Below are 24759 nucleotides of genomic sequence, written 5' to 3'. Positions count from 1 at the left end.
TCCTCTCTCTCTGCCTGCCTCTCTGCCTACTTGTGATCTCTCTCTCTGTCAAGTAAATAAATAAAATCTTTAAAAAAAAAAAGATTTGTATCATTAGATAAGAAAAAATAAAAGCTTTAATCTGAGGCACTGAGAATTCAGGAACAAGTAATAAGACTACAGATAAAAATTATACACTGAAATGTATAGAGAGGATCTTAAATTCTCAGTGCCACTAGAATCTCATTTCCCTCTCTTAGTGCCTTTCTTTTTTTTTTTTAAAGATTTTATTTATTTATTTGACAGACAGAAATCACAAATAGGCAGGGAGACAGTCAGAGAGAGAGGAGGAAGCAGGCTCTCCGCGGAGCAGAGAGCCCGATGCGGGACTCGATCCCAGAACCCTGGGATCATGACCTGAGCCGAAAGCAGAGGCTTTAACCCACTGAGCCACCCAGGCGCCCCTCTTAGTGCCTTTCTACCTTTTATCTTTCCTCCCATGCTGCAGGTTGGTGAAATCATCTCCCTCTACACAACTACCTTCTAATTAATCCTGCGTGGGTTTGGGGCTCTTCAAGATTGGAAGACTGAAGACTAAAGATTGAGAAAAATTGTATCTCTGCCTCCACGTCTCACTTGGAGGAAAGCATGGGAAGCAGACTATAAGAAAACACAGCCCATCCTCATTATTCACGGATTTCATATTTGCAAATTCACCTGCTTGTTAACATCAACACCCCCGAATCAATACTCGCGGCACTCTCCTAGTCATTCATGGACAAGCACAGAGCTGTGAAAAATCTGAGTTGCCTGGTGTGCACATTCCTAGCTGAGAATGAACGAAGCAACACTGCCTTCTTATTTCAGCTCTCATACTGTAAACAAGTATCTTTTTCATGGTCTGTTTCATGCTGCATTTCTTTTTCTTTTATTTGTTTTTTTTTTTGTTTGTTTGGTTTTTTTCTTTTCCATTTTTGTAATTTTTCTTGATGCTTTCACTGTTTGAAATGGCCCCTGAGTGTAGTGCTGAAGTGTTCCTAAGCGCAAAAAGGCCTGACACAGAAATTACATGTGTTAGATATAAGCTTTGTTCAAGCATGAGTTATGGTGCTGTTGGCCATGAGTTCAGTGTTAATGGATCAATAATATATATTAAATGAGACCTCTTCAAAGAGAATAAAATGATGGATGAAAATGTTGAGACTGAAGAGTTGGAGAACCCTAGCCCTGTGTTTCCTTAGCAGCAATTGGGTCAGTATTCACTAATTCAGTGTTGTGGTGATTTTAAAGAACATAGCTACTATGAATAATGAGAATTACTGTACATACATGTGCATACAACTAGAGATGAACTCCCCACACCATTCTAATCCTCTGTAATTTTAGACCGAAGAAGCAAATTAAACAAAATTTTCTCTATTCAAGAATATATCTTTAGAGTTTGTTCTTAAACTCTTTAACTATACCAGCAGTATTTGATCTACACTTTCAGATTTTATGAAAGCGACTACATACAAATTTATGAACCAGCAGCAAAAACAAAGAAGCATTTCCTAAAAGCATTTCTTTCTTATTTAGCACTTGCCTGCTTTTTTTAATTTATTTGACAGACAGAGATCAGAAGCAGGCAGAGAGGCAGGTAGAGAGAGAGGAAGGGAAGCAGGCTCCCTGGCAAGCAGAGAGCCCGATGCAGGGTTCGATCCCAGTACCCTGGGATCATGACCTGAGCTGAAGGCAGAGGCTTTAATCCACTGAGCCACCCAGGTGCCCCAGCACTTGTCTACTTTATAACGACCACACATCCTTCACTTTACATGCAGATATACAATGTGGGATCATTTGTTACCTAATGGGAAAATGTTCTTCATATTTAACATCTGTCCCATTAAATAGAGCCAATTTAAATAGCTCACCCTACAGAACTATAAAATTGGAATATTTGGTTCTACATCACCAAGACCCTCTTTTTCTTGAGATTCGTATATGCTACTAGACAGCATAAAGCAAAATGATAATAAATAAAGACTGAAAATCAATCCCTCCAAACTAACCTAGGGCAGTCATTTTAAACAATCGTTTACAAGGGTAAGCCTATAATTAGAAAACCACTGATAGTGTTCCTTAAATGGAAATGTAGTTGTGATAAAAAAAGATGACTGATGGGGAGAAACTCAAAGGCCTGGTCTGTTGCCAGGTTACCAGTGTTGACATTCTTCCCACTTTTCTTCTTCTTCTTTTTTTAAGATTTTATTTATTTATTTGTCAGAGAGAGAGTGCGCGCACATGCATACATACATAGCCAGAGTGGCAGGCAAAGGCGGAGAGGGAAGCTGGCTCCCCGTCGAGCAAGGAGCCTGATTCAGAACTCAATCCCAAGACCCTGGGATCATGACCTGAGCTGAAGGCAGCGGCTTAACCAACTGAGCCACCCAGGCATTCCCCCCACTTACCTTCTTTAATGCTTTGACTAAATCTGCATAATCGCCTGCTTCCAGTTTGGGGTTTTTCACTAGTACTTCTACAGCCTCCAGAGCTTCTTTCCTCTCTTGCCATTTTTTTGCCTCCTGCAAGACACAGAATGAGTTACTCGTGGAACAGTAATTAGGAGGCAAAATAAAAAAATAAAAGTCTATTTCTTGCATGCTCCTAATTCAAAGATATATAATTATTTTTTGTTTTCAGAAAGTTTTTTTCTAAAACTGATTAAAAAACAAAACTGCAAATCTGGGCAGTCCATCAAAATGTTTTGTTAATATATATAAAATTTTGTCTATATATGTAAGTATTTTCATAACACTTCATAACCCTAAGGTTTTATAAGCAAAAGAATGGGATGCCATAGACCTCCTTCTCATTTTTTAGGCAAATGTTAGTAAGCAAGTCTTAAACAGGAAACATTGCTAGAAAGTGTTTCTAGCAGATCTCATAGTGGCACAACTACAGGAGAAAGGAATTTCCATACTGACAACATTAAAAGGTCAGAAAAAGACAATCATATAACCAACAACCAAAATTGCTCTAATCCTGGAGATCAGTTTTATACGTTGGTGATACAATGCTAATTGTTTTGTTTTACGGCCACAAAGTAGAAAATACTCCACTAGAGATCAAGCAATCATTCAGTAATTTTGCATACCCACTATCTGAAAGAACTGGGGATACAACAAAGGTGACACATTTGCCACTCTGGAGAAGATGACAGCGCGCTTTCATTTATCAAGTATTTGTTAATCAGAAGTTAATGGGGGACTGAAGGAGCTTGCCAGCAGAGCTAGGAAGATCTGCAGTAAATAACTACTAGGTCATGACCACTATGAAAAGAGAAGTTCAAGCTGCTTTGGTATTATAGCAAGAGGACTCAACCTACTTTAGACTGCCAGCTAGGATCTCCCCTGAAAGTGATCCTTATGGTGAGATCTAGAGGATGAAGAAGTATTATGGGGTGACTAAGGAGAATGTTACAGGCAGAAGTAACAGCATATATTAAAGTCCAGAGTTTGGGGGGGTGTTGAGTGTGGCACACGTGATTTTGGCAGAAGGGCAGGATGACAGGAGCACGGAGTGAGAGGATTTAGAGAAGGTAAGGTTGACAAGGTAAGCAGGGACCTCAAAGGTGTCTTAGGTGGCCTCGATGGCTATCGGATAACTTCAGACATCATATTAATCTCATGGAAGCCACTGGAAGGATTTCAGTGAAGCAATGATATGGGAAGATTTTTATTTTCAAAAATGACAGCTTTGATTACACTGGGAAATGTGATGGGAAAGAGACAAAAGCAGAGACAGGGAGTCTTACAAGACTACCACGGCACGTAGGGCAAGAAATGATGCTGGTTGGGATAAGACTGTTTCTTAGTTGGGGATAATTGTGTCTCTTGGTGTACATTTAGCATAGTCTGGAGACATTTTTGGTTGTCAGACTTGAGGAATGGTATTACTGATATCTGGTAGGTAAACGGCAGAGATATTACTAAACATCCTCCAGCATGCAGAAAAGCCCCCCCGAACCAAGAATTATCTGGCAAAAAATGTCAACAGTGCCAAGATCAAGGAACCCTGGGGTAAAGTAGTGGCAGTGGGATGGAGTAAAGAAGAATTTGATAGATATTTAAAGGTAAAACCAGAGAGACAATGAGGAAAAAGGAGAAGGCAAGAATAATGATCTGGGTTTTGGCAAGATATGTTAGAAGAAAGTGCTATAGTAAGTATACATACACAGTAGTATGGGGACTGACTGACACTACTAGGGAAGATATGGGGTGCAAAGCGGTGTACCAGGAAAAGGGCTCAGCAGAACAATCTAATTATAATCAAGGAATTGTTTTAAATGAAATAAATGAAAGAAGGTTACCATTACTTACAATTTTGTCATAAAAATCTTTGGGAAGTTTGGAAAGAATTTCTACTGCTTCCAAAAGCTCATAAGCATCTATCTGTGGCACCTCATCACCATCGTCACCACCTTCCAGGAGAAAAACAAAACAAACCTTAAAAATGGATGGCAGGTTTTTACTTATCAAATAGTTATCACTCCTTTCACACCCTGATGAAATCTCGATATGGAAGGAATCAGTTAATGCTATAAATGATTGATATTTTGTTAAATGGCAGTCCTACAAAATGTGCCTAGTAAACATAGGTTCTTTTTTTTTTTTTTTAAAGATTTATTTATTTGACAGATAGAGATCACAAGTAGGCAGAGAGGCAGGCAGAGAGAGAGGAGGAAGCAGGCTCCCCGCTGAGCAAAGAGCCTGGTGTGGGGCTTGATCCCAGGACCCTGGGATCATGACCTGAGCTGAAGGCAGAGGCTTTAACTCACTGAGCCACCCAGGTGCCCCGTAAACATAGGTTCTTGAGGTAGGGGTGTTCTTGCTAATTTTCACAGAAACCGTGCTTAAAACTGGCTTACCTCCCTCAGCATCGCCACCAGCTGACTGTTGCTGTTCCAATTTAGCTTCTAGTTCTTGCTGGGAACGCAGGAATCGACTTGGTTTAGGAGTACCTGTTGGCAATTTGACCCATTCTTCTTCTAGTTCTTTCAACTACAAATATCATAAAATATTTTTTAAAACATACCTACAGCCTCACCGTTAGAGAACATACTTAACATTTATATTTACTAACATCAGAACCTAATTTCTTATTTATGTGGTTCTAACAGGCCAAAAAGGAAGGACACATTTAAAGTGTATACATTTGGAAAAAATGAAACAAGAAACCAGAGAGGAAGACAAACCATAAGAGACTCTCAATCTTAGGAAACAATCTGAAGGTTGCTGGAGGGGAGGGGGGTGGAAGGGTAGGGTAACTGGGGTTATGGACACTGGGGAGGGTATGTGTTGTAACGAGCACTGGGTATTATATAAGACTGATGAATCATAGACCTGTATCCCTGAAACAAATAATATATTATATGTTAATTAACTGAATTTAAATTTTTAAAATTATACATTGGTAACATAAATCAAACTGACATACTTACTACTGAAGATGTATGTCTAAGCAGTTAGAAAAAAAATAAAATGCACTTTTTAGGACACTAATTAGTTCATGACTTCAGATATATTTATATCAGATAATGTCTCTAAAGCCAATTATAATTAAAAAAAAAACAGGTAAAATGCATGTTGTCCAAACAGATATTAAGTCCTGCCACCCAACAGCATTATAAAGGGATCTTTTAAATTGCTACAGACTCAACACTGACATGCAGGAATCACTGAATGCATGGTATTTAACTTGAGAGGACAAAATAAAATCAGAGACAGCTATGCTCAGAAAAAAAAAACTGATTTCAAAATTAAGAACAAAAAATAGTTATTTGTAAGGACAGAATATCAACAACAGGAAGGAAACACCATCATATTAGTCTTATGCAAAGACAACCAAAAAACTTTGTGCCTCACCTGGACAGAGTTTATATTTTGTAATGGGGGTCTCAGAGCATCCCGAATCCATCTGTAAATCTCCACAGCAATTAGTTTTGCTTCATCTCGAACAGCTTTTTCTCGAGACTCAAAGAGTTTTGGCAACACTTTGATAATTGGCTTAAGCAAGATGATTTTGGAACCAAATTCACTAGAAATAAAACATGGGGGGGGGGACTCGTCAGCATGCAATATATTTGGGCAATGTTAGCTTTCATTCACTCAAACATCGTTCTGTACTTATTATATAGTAATAGTTGAGCTTTTTTAAGGCAGGGGGAAAAAAGGGAATTCCTAACATCTATGTTTAGATATCCCTCTTCTAAGAGTGTTATTTAATGCCTAGGGTCCAGAATATAAAAATCTTAAAACTAACCTAGGTAATCAGATTAGGGATAATTCAAATCTATAAAGGACCAAACCTGTGTAACATCTTAAATATACATGTATATACATATAGAAGATAAAAAACATAAGTTTATTTAGATGACTGAAATCTAAATATTTAGATGAGTAAAATTTAATTGTAGTAAGTTTTTTTGTTTTGTTTGTAAAGATTTTATTCGTTTCTTTGGCACAGAGAAAGATACAGAGGGAACACAGTAGGGGTAATGGGAGAGGGAGAAGCAGGCTTTCTACGAAGCCCAATGCGGGGCTCAATCTCAGGATGCTGGTATCATGACCTGAGCCAAGGGCAGATGCTTAACGACTGAGCCACCCAGTTGCCCCTTGCAGTAAATTTTTAATAGTTCTTACAATTAAGGTGGTTCATTCAACTTGACAGATCACTAATCCTGGCAGCATGTGTTTCACTCTTGACTTTGAAGCTGATCACCTATAACTCCAGGCAACCTATATCTCTCTTTGCTTCAGTTTTTCATAGGGAAAACAGTTGCATTCTGACTTCTTTTAAAGAGGTAGTACATTTAACCTTATATATTTGTTACATTTTATATTTTTAAGTTCCTAACTGGCCAAATTTAGCTTTCTGAGTCACTGTTAACATTTCTGCATAACAAATTCGGGAGCAAGAGGGATTTGGTTATGAAACAATACCATTCTGTAGCAGAACTCACATACAGTTGGCCCTTGAACATTAGAGGTTCAAACTGTGTGGGTCCATTCAGACACAGGCATTTTACAGTACAGTACTGTAAATGTATTTTCTCCTCCTTATGTTATAATAACATTTTCTTCTCTCTAGCTTACTTTATTACAAGAATACAGTATATACTACAGATAACATACAGAATATGTTAATTGATTGTTAAGGTTCTTCTCTCTAAGGCTTCCAGTCAACAGTAGGCTATTAGTAGTTAGGTTTTGGGGAAGTCAAAATTTATACACAGATTTTTGACTGCATGGGGGTTAGTACCCCAACCTCTGTGGTGTTCAAGGGTCAACTTATTTATCTATTACATTATTATTTATTTATTTAATGTGTATAAATTTATCTCCTGTACACAAATGCAACAAAAAATTTTAGTAATAACTACTGACATACTCCAAAAGGCTAGAGGAGACAGAAAATATTCTCCTTCAGAAATGATATTTAAAAACAAATGTGGTTATATAGTTTAATATAGATATCATAACATGAAAATAAACAAGATGATCTCCAAGATTTCCTTTAAAATCCCCTTTAATAGAAAAGAACATTTTAATTTGGCTCAGTTGACCTTTAATACTAAAGGAAAAATAAGAACTTAGGGTTATGAAACAGGACACACAACACTGTGCCTGAAGAACCTAACATCAGGGATCTTGGAGTCTTCCTTTAAAATTTTAAATTATCAGATTTGTTTCATCAGATTTTTTTGTTTCACTATCCTGGCCTAGTGAGAGATGGAAGATAAACCTACAGAAGAGGTCCACATGGGAAACAGATAACTAAACAAAACTTAATCTGGTTACTAAATATATTACTATAGAAAACGACCCATGGGAGCGCCTAGGTGGTTAAGAGTCTGCCTTTGGCTCAGGTCATGATCTTGGGGTCCTGGGATCACGAGGCCCAAGTACGGCTCCCTGCTCAGAAGAGTCTGCTTCTCCCTCTCTCTCTGCCCCTCCCCCTCTGCTTGTGCTAGCTCATTTTCTCTCTCTCTTTCTCGGTCTCTCTCAAATAAATAAAATCTTACCAAAAAAAAAAAAAAAAGTAAAGAAAACCACCTATGGGTTCTAGAAGCCTGCTTTAGGGGCCACAGAACATTTATGATTTCCTGAAGCTCTCATAAACACAAGCAGTTTGAGTACTCTGAGGAAGCTCTGGAATCTAGGATTGAACAGTTTGGCCTCAAGGTTCTTTTCTTTTTAAGATTTTATTTATTTGACAGAGACACAGTGAGAGAGGGAATACAAGCAGGGGGAGTGGGAGAGGGAGAAGCAGGCCTCCCACTAAGCAGGGAGCCTGATGCAGGGCTTGATCCCAGGACCCTGGGATCATGACCTGAGCCGAAGGCAGACGCCTAACGGACTGAGCCACCCAGGCGTCCCTGGCCTCAAGGTTCTTGAAGGTCCCAGAGAGCTATCTAATTCTATGATAGATTCTGAGATGCCTGAGGACAAATAAAGAATCAAACAGAGATGGAACTAAACTACAACATCTGAAGGAAGACAGAAGAAGATAGACATAACTTGCCTTTTTTCTATACTTATTTTCCCAGTCAGCTTAGAGGTAAAATAATCAGAGTTTAGAGCATTCTGAATTAGAAACTTCTAGTTTTGGGGCACCTGGGTGGCTCAGTGGGTTAACCCTCTCTCTTCGGCTCAGGTCATGACCTCAGGGTCCTGGGATCGAGCCCTGCATCGGGCTCTCTGCTCGGCAGAGAGCCAGCTAGCTTTCCCCCTTCTCTCTACCTGCCTCTCTGCCAACTTGTGATCTCTCTCTGTCAAATAAATAAATAAAATCTTAAAAAAAAAAAATCTTCTAGTTTAAAGGCAGATTATAGGGGTTCCTAGGTGGCTCAGTCAGTTAAGCATCTGCCTCTGCCTTTTGGCTCAGATCATGATCTCAGGGTCCTGGGACTAAGCCCCATGTTGAGCTCCCTGCTCAGTGGGGAGTCTGCTTCTCCTTCTCCCTCTACCCCACCCCTGCTCATGCTCTCTCTCTCAAATAAAAATAAAATCTTGGGGCACCTGGGTGGCTCAGTGGGTTAAAACCTCTGCCTTCGGCTCAGGTCATGATCCCAGGGTCCTGGGATCGAACCCCACATCGGGCTCTCTGGCTCCGCGGGGAGCCTGCTTCCTCTTCTCTCTCTGCCTGCCTCTCTGCCTACTTGCGATCTCTGTCTGTCAAGTAAATAAATAAAATCTTTAAAAAAAAAAAAATCAGGAATAGCAGGAGATTCCTAGAACCAGAGGTTTTAAAAAAAATAGTAATAATAAAATAAATAAATAAATAAATAAAATCTTTACAGACTGATTATAGCATAATACATATTTTTATTAAGAGATCCATTACTAAGGACAGAAAATATCTATGAAGATAAGCACAGTCTTTAAAAATTTTTTTAGATTTTATTTTTAAGTAATCGCTACACCCAACATGGGGCTTGAACTCAAACCCCCAAGATCAAGAGTCATATGCTCCACCAACTGAGCCAGCCAGGCACCCTGAGATAAGCATAGTCTTGATAACCAAGTCAATTCAGTAAATTTCTAAGATGACAGATTGAACACACTATTTACTACTCATAAAACCACTCCCACTATACTGTACTAGACTTGAAATGAGGAAATACTTATTACACAAAAATCTAAGTGAAAGTCAAATTTTATAAAAGAAATTTATGAACCAAGAGAAAGATAATGTAAAAGTTTAAAACTTATAAATTCAAGATCATTTAACAAAGTTTAGGAATTTTGGTATTTCTACATAAGATAAACACCAAAGGAAGCATTTTTTCCAAGAAGTAGGTCATACACAAAATTGCAAGAGAGCTGAGTTGGGATGGTCTTCACTCTCATAGGTCACACATTTAGGATTTCACTAGAGCTGCTTTCTAAAGTTTCTCATGTGGATAGTAATGGGGACAGGATATCAGATTAGAAGGACTGCCAAATCGGAACAAAACAGTGGTTTGTCTAAGTCAGAGTTCCATAGCAAATTACAGCCACTTGTTCCTGAAAGAGATTTCATTCATGAAAAACTTCACTGCCAAACAACAAGAAATTTTTGCATTGAAAATAACTTATTGCATAAGAGTAAAAATTATTTTCTATTTGCTATTGCTGTGGTTCTATTTAAAGGCATAGGGAATTTACTTCTACTTTAATAAAAAGGCATCAAAACAAAACAAAAAGGCATCAAAACAAAGGTCTGCTTTAGCAAATAAATAATCTTTAGCCAATATTTCAAAGTTCGTACATATGCTTGAGGATAACAAGAGAACTGCTTTAAATATCCTGAGGAGTGTTTTTCCATGAAAAGGCCAATTCCTAATTTGAAAAGAGGTCAGAAATCTCCCCTGCTCATCTTCATCAGAAGGGGATTTAGATAAAATAACTATGCAACACCACTTGAAGGCTAAGATTACTGAATAGAAATCACCAGACTTGAGGAATGACTTTAGCTTTCCCAGGTCAATTTTCCTGGTTGGTGTGGCACGCCAAGTCAAGTCCAGCAGTTTTCATTTCTGTTTAAGCCAGGAACTCAAACTCAGTTGAGTTTGAGAGGCAGAGAACTAAAGCAACAAGTCTTACCTTAAGGCTTTCCTCAGTGTCTCTATGCAGGCCACTACTATCTTGGGGTTCTTGTTGTCCAGGCCTTTTAGGAGCTCCTCTTGCACAGCCTCGCCTTTCTCAATCTCTATGTACATTAGACAAATCTCAATGCCTAGCTCCTTGGCTTTGGCTTTGGGTTGGTTGAACACTTTACTTACAACACCCGACACAACTTCACCTGTGGTTCTGTAATACAGAGTACAAACAATCACCACCACACTCAAAAACACAGTTTAGTAGAAAGAACTAGAAAAGGTCATGGCAGGGGTGACAAATACTTTTTTAAATGCTTAGAAATAAAGTAAATGAGTGTCTAATTTTTTTCATTTATGTTCAAGAACATGAAAGGCAAACCTACACAAACCATGGAAGTTTAAGACATGTCACACCAGGCAATGACACAGAACCTTATTTTCTCTTTATAAATGTAGAAAATTCAAATAAGAAAGCAAAAATCCTTTGACATTCCATTATCCTGAGAAAACTACTTTCAACTATTTGGTACCCATCCTTCCAGATTTATCACTCTACATGCAAAAGCAGATAGATATACATACAGATATGTTTTTCAAAAAAATAGGATTACAGAGTTCTTGATTTTTTGAAAAATTTTTAAAAGGTCATTTTAAACATTTCTTAGAATAAGAGAATTTCTTCACAGAGAGGATGGATATGTACCTTTAATAACAAAGGGCTGCTCCTGATTCCTTGGCAAGATTTTACAATAACTTTATTACTTTGAGTTTCTTCTAAATTAAATAAAAACTGCACCATTGGAACTCAGAAGAACTGAGTGGGCTGGGGCTACATGTATTCATCAAAAAAGTTTCTGGTATCAGAAGAAAAATGCAATTTTAAAAAAAGCAACATTCTCACTAATGGCAAGGGAAACTCAGTAATACTGGTAACAAAACTGTCAGGTTAATGATTGTCTTTATTGGTTTAATCTTTGAAGTAAGTCAAGTATGTATTTCTCATGCAATTAAGTTGAGCCCCCACCCCCTTTTTATAGAAGGCTCCTTTCAATGACATTAAGACTAGCATTAGAAAACCAGGTTTCTGAGGTATGGGAGAGTGGGTCATTAGAAACCTGGATCATTTGCAGCTCAAGTCCAACTGGCCAGGAGTCAGAGAGGCTGTTTAGTTAGCAACACCTCTCCTAAGAGGTAAAAATGCCTAATCACCACAGAGAGAATGACATGTTTCTCAGATTACCTTGCTGGGAAGCCTTGTAGAAAGAGATTTTTGTACTACCCAAATGCTTTCCACTGAAATTCTGTTAATTCCTTTGCTAACACCCTGAAGTTTCCTCTAAAACTTAGTAGAGATTTTTCCCTCTGGTTTAAAGTCATTCCCATATGGAAGGCTCAAAAGGAATCTTGTTCATCAAACCTTAAGGTATGGTTTTCAAGATTTCAATTCTAATTTGTTCTTTAGAGATCTCATGTACCATTTAGATTTCTGAGAGCAGATAAGAACCAAATGAAAAACAAGTACCAAGGAGCTATGAAAGTAAGAAAATTAATATCTTCTAAAAGTGCTAATAACTAAGGACAACGATCCACAAATATACATAAATTAATTGATGCAGCACCAGACAAGGGTTTTACCAGAATAGTTGGAAAGAAACAACTTACTTTCCTGCTACGTGGGCATTTTCAACATAAACAAGTGCAGCTTCTAATCCTTTCAACTGAACCACTGCATTGGAATCAGTCACAAATTTTTTGATCAGTCCTAAAAATTTGGACCATTCTGGGCTCTTTTCATCCTTTATTTTCTGGAAGATCTTCAGGGCCTCTTCATACCCACTTAACCTTGCTTTCCAGAGCTAAAACAAAAGAATTTTGAAACAAAAGACAATTTAATGATATTATTATCTACTATTAATTGGGGGTGGGGTGGGATGACTGCCCTCTACCAATTAATTTGAATAAAGGACCCCATGATTAGAAACAAAAAAAGGTTAAGAAATTCAGTGTTTTCAAAAATTAGTTTATAAACTTTTTTTGGTTAGTTTATAAACTTTTTTTTTTATTTGCGATATTCTTTCAAGGCCATCTAGAATTCCTAACAGGTCACTATAAACGTATCTCACTTTGTATCCAAGTATTAGTTCTTCCTTTTTTGTAATACGTAAATTACAATTAAAGATGTAACGATTTAAAAATGAGATATCAAGGGCACCTAGGTTACTCAGGCAGTTAAGCGACCATCCCAACTCCTGATTTCAGCTCAGGTCATGATCTCAGCCTTGTGAGATGGAGTCCCGTGTCAGGCTCTGTGATCAGCGTGTAATCTGCTTGAGATTCTACCCCACACCCCACTCACTTGAGCATGTGAGCTCTTTCTCTCTCAAAGAAAATCTTAAAAAAAAGTGAGAAATTATCCTACTGCAACTGTCTCCAAGGCATGTTGTTTCTCAGCAGTATCATGTAATCATTAGACAGTTCTATACTGTACCACAGAGGGTCAACTGCTGAAAAAACAAGCTAATGACACTGAAATCTGAATTCCAGGCAAGTCTTACCTTGTGTTCACATTTCTGATCAACCGGCAATTTCATCCACTCACTGTCATCTCCCATTGTGCTTCCAGTTTCTCCTCAGAATTAAGAGTAATTCCTGGTCAGAGAGAAATCGGTACCTAGTTAAGTTTACAATCAAGCAGTCTTGTAAGACAAAATTTCTGAGATTATTATTTTAGCATGCATATACCAGTAAGAGTAAAAAAGCTCTTTCTTTGGTCAAATGCCCATTTAATTCCATTAATCAAACATTTAAAAAGTGAAAGAAAAAAGTTAACAAAAGAAATCTATGGGGCGCCTGGGTTGCTCAGTGGGTTAAAGCCTCTGCCTTCAGCTCAGGTCATGATCCCAGGGTTCTGGGATGGAGCCCCACATCGGGCTCTCTGCTCAGCAGGGAGCCTGATACCCCCTCTCTCTCTGCCTGCCTCTCTGTCTACTTGTGATCTCTGTCTGTCAAATAAATAAATAAAATCTAAAAAAAAGAGAGAGAGAGAGGACAAAAAAACACCCATGGAATGAACATTAAAAAAAAAAAATCTAAATGAGGGGTGCCTTGTCTGGCTTAGTCCGTAGAGCATGTGACTCTTAATCTCAGGGCTGTGAATTCAAGCCCTACACTGGGTGTAGAGATTACTTAAATAAATAAAACCTAAAAAAACAAAAAAAGACAAGACACTTATGTATTTTCCCAAATGGGAACTTCCTCGGTATATACCAAAGCCAGGATAAAAGAGCTGAGCTTCCTGGCCTTTAACAGGGCAAGAAAAGAGTTTCAAAGAAAGTATTACATACATTAACCTAAAATTCCTTTAGAAAATAATAAATACGTAAAAATCTCAGTGTTTTCCAGCTCTCTACCTAACTCTAGAGGGGCGCCTGGGTGGCTCAGTGGTTTAGGCCACTGCCTTCGGCTCAGGTCATGATCTCAGGGTCCTGGGATCGAGTCCCGCATCGGGCTCTCTGCTCGGCAGGGAGCCTGCTTCCCTCTCACTCTCTCTGCTTGCCTCTCTGCCTACTTGTGATCTCTCTCTGTCAAATAAATAAATAAAATCTTTAAAAAAATAAATAAATAAAATATTTAAAAAAAATGACTCTAGACAGTATAATTACATAAATAAAAAAATTAAGCCCCTAAATGAACGATTCCTTTATAAACTTTATATCATTTTTTAGTTAGGTTTATAGTCAACATTCCTTTAACAATTTTATGCTATTCATTTAGATAACACTTTTCTTTTCTGATTATGAAAGTAATGTATGTCAACTGCAGAAAATCTGGAAGTTAAACAAAATACGTAAGGAAGTACAGTATTAAAACAATTTTACCACCAATTATTAACAATGATGAACACTGAAGTGTATGAATCCTTCCAGAGTCTTTTCTTTAAATATTTATTTATTTACTTGGCGGGGTAAGTCAATGATCTGAGGTCATGATCTGAGCCCAAACCAAGAGTTCAAGGGCTTAACCAACTGTGTCACCCAGGTGCCCCTGGAGGTTTTTCAATGAACATGCAGCGTATAAATTATATGAAAGAGACAGGGATAATCCTCTTGTAATCTTTTTCTTACATAGCCACAAACATTCTCCCATGTTTGAGAACACAATGTTTAAAGGTTACATAGTACTCCATTTTATAAATATACCCAAATTACCAATCTTAACACTGGACATTTAGATTGCTTCCTATTTTTCAGTATTATATATAACATAGAAGGGATCTTGCTCATCTCTCTATTTCCAGTCCCAATGCGACATAAAATCAACCTTCAATAAATATCTGTTTAATGAATATGTATTTTGATGGTGTCTACTATGAATTGGGTGCTGTGTACTTTTTAAACTTGATGATTGACTTTGTACTAACAGCAACTACATCAAAGAAAGATATTCTCTCTACTTTACACACTAGGCTCATAAAATTTATGCAACTTGTCTGAAATACAAAACTGGAATCACATTATGATTCAGTCTATGCCTCTTTCTTTATATCCTGTTCCCTCCCATCAAAATGCAGGGAATATCCCAGTGAAAACTGTATAGTCGAAGAATTACATTTATTAGAGTAAGTGGAATTTTCATTAAGACTTCTCTCCAAAACTCCTGGAACCCTGAGAACAACAGCTGTGTGTTTTAGAGAATGAATCAAACCTTAATAGAGATTCTGCAGCAACAGTGGAAAATAAAATAGGACAGCAGTTTATAAAGTAGTAAACAGTAATAATAGTACTACTACTAATAGTATTAATAATATTATTAAATAGTACAACAGCTTATAAAGTATAAAGCATTACCCAAGTTGGAGATGTACATACTCTACTTCATTCCTAGGTATCTACCCTAGGAATTGATACCACCTTCTTTCAGAAGATCTTATACTAGATATTCACAGCAATGTTTTTCATAAAAGCCAGAAGCTTAAAGCACTTTACAAATTCATCAGAAATGAATGAATAGTGGTATACTGAGTGCAATATTATACGGCAATTTAAATGAATGAACTATGCAGTGCTTCTCAAACTCTTTAGTGAACGATCCATCTTCTTTTTTTTTTTTTTTAAGATTTTATTTATTTATTTGACAGAGAACACAAGCAAGGGGAGCTGCAGGCAGAGGGAAAAGCAGGTTCTTGTGGAGCAGCGAGCCCAATGTGGGGCTCAATTCCAGGACCCTGGGATCATGACCTGAGCCGAAGGCAGATGCTCAACCAACTGAGACAGCCAGGCACCCCATGATCCATCTTTTTAAAAATTTCAAGTAACTGTACACTAATATGTCTGTAAAATACAATAAACATTATTAGATCTGTGTATTTTTGGATTCCCCAAGCAAATGGAAAATAGCATGTCCATCATGTAAATCAATTTGTTGGCTCCTTAAAAAGTTAAACATGGAATTATCATATGGCTCTGCAACCCCAAAACTGAAAACAGGTACTCCAACAAGTACATGCACATGCATATTCATAGTGGCACTATTCACTTGAAGCAATAAATAGCCCAAATTTCCATCAATGGATGAATAAATTCTGACATGTAATTACAATGGACTATTATTCAGCCATAAAAGGGAATGAAGTACTGGTACAGGCTACCACACAGTTGAACTTCATAAACATGTTAAGTGAAAGAACCCAAACACAAAAAAGTCCCGTGTTGTAGGATTCCATTTATATGAAATGTCCAGAACAGATCAATCCTCGGAGATAGAATGCAGGGGTTGCCGGTAGTTGGAAAGACTGGGAAATAAGAAGTAACTGCTTAATGGGTAAGGAGTTCCACCGTGCTATGATGGAAGTGTTTTGAAACTAGATAGAGGAGGTGCTGGCACAACACTGTGACTGTACAAAATGCAACTGAATTGTTCACTTTAAAAGAGTTAATTTTACGTTATGTAAATTTCATCTCAATAGATTTTTTTTTCCTCCTTTTTTTTTTTTTAAGTTTTCAGGTGATTCTAATGTGCAGCCTGGGTTGAAAACCTCCAAAGTTACTTTCTTGGCATAAGTTTGAGCTGCAAAGACAGTATCTCTTATCTGGTTTTGTTTTTGTTTTTGTTTTTTAAAGACAAACACTTGATGAAAGTCTTCAAAACATTTTCCAACCAGGAGAATGTGAACTGTCAATATTCGACTGTCAGTATTCTTTAAGTTCACTGCAATATTTCTTCTTTTTTCCTTGTTGGTCACTTTTATAAACATGAAGTAAAAGGTTATCCAGCCTAACTGCCTCATATAAAATTTAAATGCCATTATGTTATACTTTCTGAAATGGCTTCTAGTACTTTATTGCCTGAATTTTTAAAAATTGGTATTTAAGGCTTTGCTTCTTTCTAATCAAAGGAAAGGCTTGCTTCATACCAAAACTTCCCCAGCCGCTGAAATAATGAATACAATGTTTGTTTATAAATGTGGCACTGGGGACTCTTGCTCTGTGTTTGTCTTCTTCTAGGACTGATATACTAAGAAAAAAAAAGAAACTTATCCACTAAATTTCTGCCATAATTGTTTTTTTTTTAAGATTTTATTTATTTATTTGAAAGACAGAAATTACAAGTAGGCAGAGAGGCAGGCAGAGAGAGAGAGAGAGGAGGAAGCAGGCTCCCTGCCGAGCAGAGAGCCTGATGCGGGGCTCGATCCCAGAATCCTGGGATCATGACCTGAGCCGAAGGCAGAGGCTTTAACCCACTGAGCCACCCAGGCGCCCCTCCCATAATTGTTTTAATTTTAACTTTAGAATTTAGTTTTTTATATATGCAAGAAAATATACACAATATAAGTTATTAAGCATTACAATAAAATTGACCCAATGACCTAACATCCGGCAGTCGAAAAATTAGAACACTATTACCAATATTACTGCACCTGTACATTTCTTTCCTACCCCAAAGTACTGCCCTGAAGTTCATTTAGTTCTATGCCACAGTCACAGTCACCATCCCTAAACAACAAAATTAACTGTGTTTATTTGTGAGCTTTAGAAAAATATTATCTGTGTTTTCTTCCATAACTTCCTTTTTTCATTCAGTATTTCATTTGTAAAATTCATCCATGTGTGTACTATAGTTCAAAGCTACTCAAAACGTGGTCCAAAAGCTTGTGCTGGCTCACAAACATGTGGGAGACAAGTACAGAAATGAAGGTAAGAGTTTAGAAACTGCCATAGCACCTATTCTAAGTCCTTTAATTATAGTGGTTTGAGGAACTGAAAAGGTTCAGCAATGTTAAAGTATAAAATGCAACACAGAAAGCAAGGGTGTGTAAAGTCAGGCTGCAAAGTAGTCAAGATCAAACCCTGGACAGACCTGTGAGCAGTGTTACAGAAGTCGGACTTTACCCCAAGTGTAAAATGAAACTTTGAAGGACTATAAATAGGAAATACTACATATGCTATCAAACTTGCATTTTTGAAAACTGTATGTTATACATGTAAAAAGCAATATAAAGAATGGTTTGGAAGGCAGTAACAACGGAAGGAAATCAGTTAGAATACAGTGGTCTAAATGAAAGATGATGGGGGCTTGGAACCTAAGGATAGTAGCAATGCAGATAGAGGAAAACAGATGAATTTTAGAGATATAAGGAGTGTAAAGAATGGTTTTACGGAGTGAATGTAGAACGGTGGCTCAGTCTGTTAAGCTTCGCCTTCAGCTCAGGTCATGATCTCAGGGTCCTGGGATCAAGTCCCAAGTCAGGCTCCCTGCTCAGGGGGAGTCTGCTTCTCCCTCTACCATTCCCACCTGCTTCTGATCTCTCTCTCAAATAATTATAAATAAAATCTAAGAAAAAGAAAGAAAATAAAATACATTACACATAGTGTATAGGCCTTTTTTTAAAAGCTAGGCGTGGAGCCCAAAACGGGGCTCAAACTCATGACCATGAGACCAAGACCCAAGGACACATAACCAACTGAGCCACCCAGGCACCCCCACATAATATACAGACATTTTATAATTTTATTATAGTCACTTTACCTTCTTTACTTTTATGTATACATTGACCAAATAAAGAACTGAAACTAGGGCTTTTGCTTTTTCTTTTAAATCTTTCTTGGTCTAATTAACATTTGGGGGCAAGACCATGCATCTGCTGCTCCATCACAGACTTTAGGGCACTATTTACAATAGTCTCAAAGTCCCTACTTAAAACAGCTCATACCAATCATATATCTCAATAGCACTTTATATTTTACAAGTATTTATAATTTTTTTATTTGAGATTCTAGTGAAGACATTTAACTGCTTCTATGTATTTCACAATGTAAGTGCAAGCACACTGTTTCATTACCTCCCTGAGTTTTCTTTCATTTCTATATTATTCTTAGTTATGCAGCTTGTTCTTACTAAACTGTAAGATCCCCTTGAGCAAGGGCGTTTTCTGTCTTATTAACCTCTATTCTCACAATGCTCAAAACCCCACAAAAAACAACATGGGATAAAGCAAATATAATTATCCTCTTCTTTTTTTTTTTTTAAAGATTTTATTTATTTATTTGACAGAGAGACAGTCAGAGAGGGAACAGAAGCAGGGAGAGAGGCAGAGGGAGAGGAAGAAGCAGGTTCCCCGCTAAGCAGGGAGATCAATGTGGGATTCGATCCCAAGACCTTGGGATCATGACCCGAGCCGAAGGCAGACGTTCAACGACTGAGCCACCCAGGCGCCCCTATAATTATCCTCTTTTTACATATAAGGAAATAAAGCTTCAGTGTCTAGGAGAGATTTCTTGAATCCTAAGTTTGGTGAAATTCTTACAAATTACCTATATAGGGTTTCTATGTTATCTATAGTGAAAACTATTAAAACTTTATAAATAATAAGATTTATCTTCGTGATTACCTAATTCACTTAAAATAGAAGGAGAACAAAAAAAGAAAGAAAATATAGAGTGGCGTCTGGGTGGCTCAGTTGGTTAAACGTCTGCCTTTGGCTCAGGTCATGATCTCAGGATCCTGGGATCCAGCCTCTAATTGGCCCGCTTTTCCCTCACCCTCTCACCCTGCTTGTTCTCTCTCTCTCTCTCTGCCAAATAAATAAAATCTTTAAAAAAAGAAAAAGAGAAAAAAATAGAATAAATGGGCATAATATGAAAAACAAGTTTATTTGCCTCCAAAAGGACAGGCTTGGGTCATGGTCTCAGGGTCCTGGATCAAGCTCCACATCAGGCTCTCTGCTCAGCAGGGAGCCTGCTTCCTCCTCTCTCTCTCTCTCTCTGCCTGCCTCTCTGCCTACTTGTGATCTGTATCTGTCAGATAAATAAATAAAATCTTTAAAAAAAAAAGAAAATCTTTCCTTGAGATTAATAAAAACAAAAGAATAGTGGACTATGATGGCTATAATTCATATAAATTCTAAATTTCTGACTATAATTCTAGAACACTTGGAGAAGGGATCATTAAAGTCATTAGTTGTTTGAAAGTTGAACTTTGTCTCTATCTGCAAATTTTAACTACCCATTATCACAAAGGAAAGTAAAGGCCTTGGGAACATTCAGAATATATACAGGAAGTAATAAAGAGGAGCGTCAGAATCAGTTTAAATGGAATACATATTGAATAAAACATAATAATTTCATGAAAAGTCAGGTAACTTAAATGTGGAATGTTTTCTTTAGAGGAATGCAGTACTGTTTTCAATACACCCAGCAAATTGAAACCAAACTAACATTCACAATAGCTAAAGAATGGGAACCACCCAAATGTCCATCTACTGATGAACAGATAAGAAAAATATGGTAAGACCATACCACATTATGAAATATTATTCCTAATAAACAGAAATGAAGTACTATAAAGAACTCCTAAGGGGTGCCTGGGTTACTCAGTTGGTTTAGTGCCCGATTCTTGATTTCAGCTCAGGATCTTGGGGTCATGGAATTGAGCTCACTCTAAAAAAAAAAAAAACCAACTCTTAAAACTCAACAACGAACAACCCAATTAAAAAATGGGCAAAGGATGTTGTGCAAAAACAATGAATACTGTTACGCTGAAAAAAATAAATAAATTTAAAAAAAAAATGGGCAAAGGGGACGCCTGGGTGGCTCAGTGGGTTAAATCCTCTGCCTTTGGCCCAGGTCATGATCTCAGGGTCCTGGAATCGAGCCCCTCATCGGGCTCTCTGCTCAGTGGAACCTGCTTCCCCCTCTCTCTCTGTCTGCCTCTCTGCCTACTTGTGTTCTCTGTCAAATAAATAAATAAAATCTTAAAAAAAAAAATGGGCAAAGGACTTGACTAGCTAGACACTTCGTCAAAGAAGATCTATAAATGGCCTTATAATAAGCACATTAGAAGATGCTCATAATTATTAATCATTATGGAAATGTATATCTAAACTCTAAGAGACCACCTCACACCTATTAGGATGGCTATTATCAAAATAAAACAAAACAAGTGTTGACAAGGATATGGGGAAACTGAAACCCTTGTACCTGCTGTTAAGAATATAAAATGGGAGGGGGGGCTCAGTTGGCTAAGCATCTGCCTTTGGCTCAGGTCATGATCCCAGAGTTCTGGGACCAGGACAACATGGGCTCCCTGCTTAGCAGGGAGCCTGGCTTCTCCTTCTCCCTCTGCTCTTCCCCCTGCTGTTTGTCCTAGCTCTCAATCACTCATTCTCTCAAATAAATAAATAAAACTTAAAAAAAAAAAAAAAAAAAAAGGAATGTAAAATGGTACAGTTGCTGTGGAAAACAGTATGACAGTTTCTCAAAAAATAAAAAATAGAATTACTACGTGACCCAGCAATTCCACTTCTGGGTATATGCTCCAAAGAACTGAAAGCAGGGTCTCAAAGACATATTTGTATACCCATGTTCATTTCATAGCAACATTATTCAAAATAACTAAAAAGTGGAATGCACATAAAAGAGAATATTATTTAGCCTTAAAAAAATAAATTCTGACATATGCTACAACCTCGATGAGCCCTGAGGCCAATGCTAATGTGATAAGCCAGCCACAGAGAGACAAATACCGTATGATTCCACTTATATGTGGCAGTCAAAATCAGAGATATAAAGGAGAATGGTTGTTGCCAGTGAATGCATGGATCGAGGAACAGAGTATAAAGCTTCAGTTTTCCAAAATGAAAAAAATTATGATGATGGATGATGGTTATGTTTCCATAACATAATGAATGTATCTGAATCCCTTCTCAGCCTTTAGGCTAAGATCAAGTGTAGTACCTGTTCTTAACAGTTTAGTAAATGTATTTGACAACAGTCACCTACACACTTAAAAAGGGTTAAGATGGTAAATTTTATGTTGTATGTATTTTACTACACACACACACACATAGACACACACACACACAAGAAATGAAGTACTGATAAATGCTATAACATGGATGATCCTTGAAAACATTATACCCAGAAGAAACTAGTCACAAAGAACTACATGATTATATGATTCCTTTTATATGAAATGTCCAGAATGGGCAAGTCTTTAGAGACAGAAAGTAGATCAGTGTTTGCCTAGGACTGAAGTGTTTGGGGAAATTAAAAGGGTAAAGGCTAAGGAGTATGGGATTTCTTTTCGGGGTAATGAAAATGTTTTAAAATTGACTGTGGTAATGATTGCACAAATCTAGATAAGCCATTGAATTATACACTTTAAATGGTTGAGTGGTATATAAATTATATTTCATAAAAACTGCTTTTTAGAGGTGCCTGGGTGGCTCAGTCAGTTAGCCGTCTGCCTTTGGCTCGGGTTAAGATCCCAAGGTCCTGGGATCAAGCTCTGCATCAGGCTCCCTGCTCAGCAGGAAGCCTGCTTCTCCCTCTCCCTCTGTAGTTCCCCCTGTTTGTGCTCTCTCTCTCTCACTCAAATAAATAAATAAAAATCTCAAAAAAAAAAAAAAAAAGCTTTAAAAAAAACCCCAAAGTTTACAAACGAAAGTCCTTAGGACATAAGAAAGATAAGAATGATTTGTTCAAGCTACTGATCATTTTACATGTGCAGGCTGGCTGCACAGGTTAGTAGTCCTTTCTAATAACAAGGTCTAATAATGAGGAATTAGTCTATTCCACTCTTAGCTTAAGCATTCACATTCATTGAATTTCCCTATGGGCAAACCACGATGCACCTAAGTTCACAGAAGTACAAATAAGAAGTCTTAACAAATAATCATAATACAAAATACATTATGTGCAGAAAGTGCCTTAAGCAAGGGATAAATCAGGATTACGGAGTTCAAAATAGATTAACCACTAGCACGTGAGGGATGGTCAGTGAAAATCTTACGGAAAGGATGGCATCTGAACTCAGTGATGAATGACAGGTGAGATTTAAAAAAAAACAGACAAAGACACCAAAGTAGGAGATATTCTAGGCTGAGGAAAAAAGAAAGGCAAAGTCTTGGAGATAGGAAAGTACAGAGCATGTTCAGAGAACAATAAATGGCTCCATTTACTATAATCTAAGTCTAAGACAAGAGATAGACTAGGGTCAGATCATGTAGAATCGTGAATATTAAGCTAAACAGCAGAAGATGCTGATGACTGAAGCAAGGCAATGACACGATCCTATCTATGTCAGAAAGATAAATCTATGTAGAATGGATTGAAAGGGAGAGGAAAAATAGAATCTTGATAGGAGATTATTGCAGTACTTTAGGACAAAGATAAATAGGAGCCATGGGGGTCTTAGGAATGGATAGGATGGGCAGAGGGTACTGAAGGAAGTTAATTAAAGAGGTAGAATCAGTAAGCCTTAGCAAGTAAGGATGTGGGAGTAGGAAGAGTCTAGCAGGAGACTCCAGTCTAGGTGACTAGGAGAACAGCAGTGCTAATGACATAAAAATATCAGTAGTAGTTCTGGATTGTTTATTTTTGAGGAGTAGAGAAGAGGTAAGGAATATGATGAGTTTGGTTTTAGACTTGAGAAATACGATCTTTAAGTATGGCATAATCCTATGCCATATTAAGAAATATGGCATAGGATTAGACATAGGATTCTGGATTTTATAAATACAGACATGGGAAACCGAGCTGTCATTACACAGCAAGGTTTGATGCTTCAAGAGTGAAGAAAATCGCCAACAAAGAGAAGCATTAATAAAATTAATTTGAACTATACATGATGCTTACTATAGTTCATTCAATCTAGTCCATACTACAAATGTTTATACTTTCAAATTATTCAGAACTCTCAAGAGACTTTACCCTGGCTGAAACAGAGGAAAAGGTAAGGAAGCCAGCTAAAATAAATCTGTTCTACAAAAATATTATAATCTTATACCACTGCTGTATCTAAAACGACTTCCAAATAGCTCAAAATACCATACAGTCACACTACTGCTGAAAAAGGTTTAGATGTAATTGTTTATTTTTAGACCAGAGGCTAAGAAATGTTTCCAAGGTCATACATAAAGGCAGAACTTAGAATAAATTTCAAACTGATTTTTTAGGTTAGTATTCAATTAAATAACAAATTACCTCTTAAGTATGCATTATATATTATTTTAACATATACACCCAAGATATCTATGCATCATCTTATTCATCAACCAGCTAAAAGTAAGGCACCAAAAAGACTAAGTCATGAGTAATGTTAGAGCTGGGCCTACAATCTGTATCTCCTTCTTCTCAGTCCACAACTCTGCTGCACCACTCATGGGTCCAAGTGTAATGTCCTTTTAAGTTCCTGTAACTTGACGGTCTATAAGAATAATTACACAGCTACTAGACAGACTGTTTTCGCTTTCTATTTGGGAAGAAGCTGTGGCAGTGAAACTATTTTATGGCTAATTCCCAAGCTCTTGACCTACAAAAGCTCTTCACTATCACAATACAAGAGATCTGGATCTGATTACCATTCTTGGACTCTCACTTCTGGCTAAGGAAATGCTACTGCAGAAGCACAGAATAAGTGTGAGGGAAGTTTGAGGAAAATTTCTGCCCACTCAAAAAGCAACCCCTTTGAATGGCCAATGAAGTATGATAACAGATTCACTCAAAACAAAAATAATAACTATAGTACAGGGATAAAACACAATACACATATAAGTCCAAAAAGCTTTACTCAAACCTTATATTGAAAGGACAAATGGACTAAAGAAGCATAACAATTATGTAACTGTCACAGAAAACTTAAGATTTTTATTACTTGGC

The 24759-nt window shown here is 37.3% G+C and overlaps 1 protein-coding gene and 1 pseudogene across 4 annotated transcripts in view; one reads left to right on the top strand and one right to left on the bottom strand.

The window, feature by feature from the left end:
• The window catches only part of CKAP5 (cytoskeleton associated protein 5), a 108192-nt gene that overhangs the window by 57128 nt on the left and 26305 nt on the right, over nucleotides 1–24759 (bottom strand). For all 4 annotated transcript variants that reach the window (XM_046014676.1, XM_046014679.1, XM_046014678.1 and 1 more), the window contains exons 2-8: nucleotides 13159–13252; nucleotides 12266–12459; nucleotides 10608–10814; nucleotides 5886–6057; nucleotides 4889–5021; nucleotides 4341–4441; nucleotides 2430–2543 (exon numbers count right to left, since the gene is read on the bottom strand). In XM_046014676.1, the coding sequence (XP_045870632.1) occupies nucleotides 2430–2543; nucleotides 4341–4441; nucleotides 4889–5021; nucleotides 5886–6057; nucleotides 10608–10814; nucleotides 12266–12459; nucleotides 13159–13215 (978 nt within the window). In that variant the 5' untranslated portion in view covers nucleotides 13216–13252. The remainder of the gene's footprint in view (nucleotides 1–2429; nucleotides 2544–4340; nucleotides 4442–4888; nucleotides 5022–5885; nucleotides 6058–10607; nucleotides 10815–12265; nucleotides 12460–13158; nucleotides 13253–24759) is intronic.
• LOC123950224 lies at nucleotides 21796–21954 on the top strand (annotated as a pseudogene).

This window comes from Meles meles, chromosome 8 (genome assembly GCF_922984935.1).
Source record: "Meles meles chromosome 8, mMelMel3.1 paternal haplotype, whole genome shotgun sequence".
NCBI classification, from domain to species: Eukaryota; Metazoa; Chordata; class Mammalia; order Carnivora; family Mustelidae; genus Meles; species Meles meles.
The sequence above is the reverse complement of the archived record's forward strand: the minus strand, read 5'-3'. Positions and strand labels throughout refer to the sequence as shown.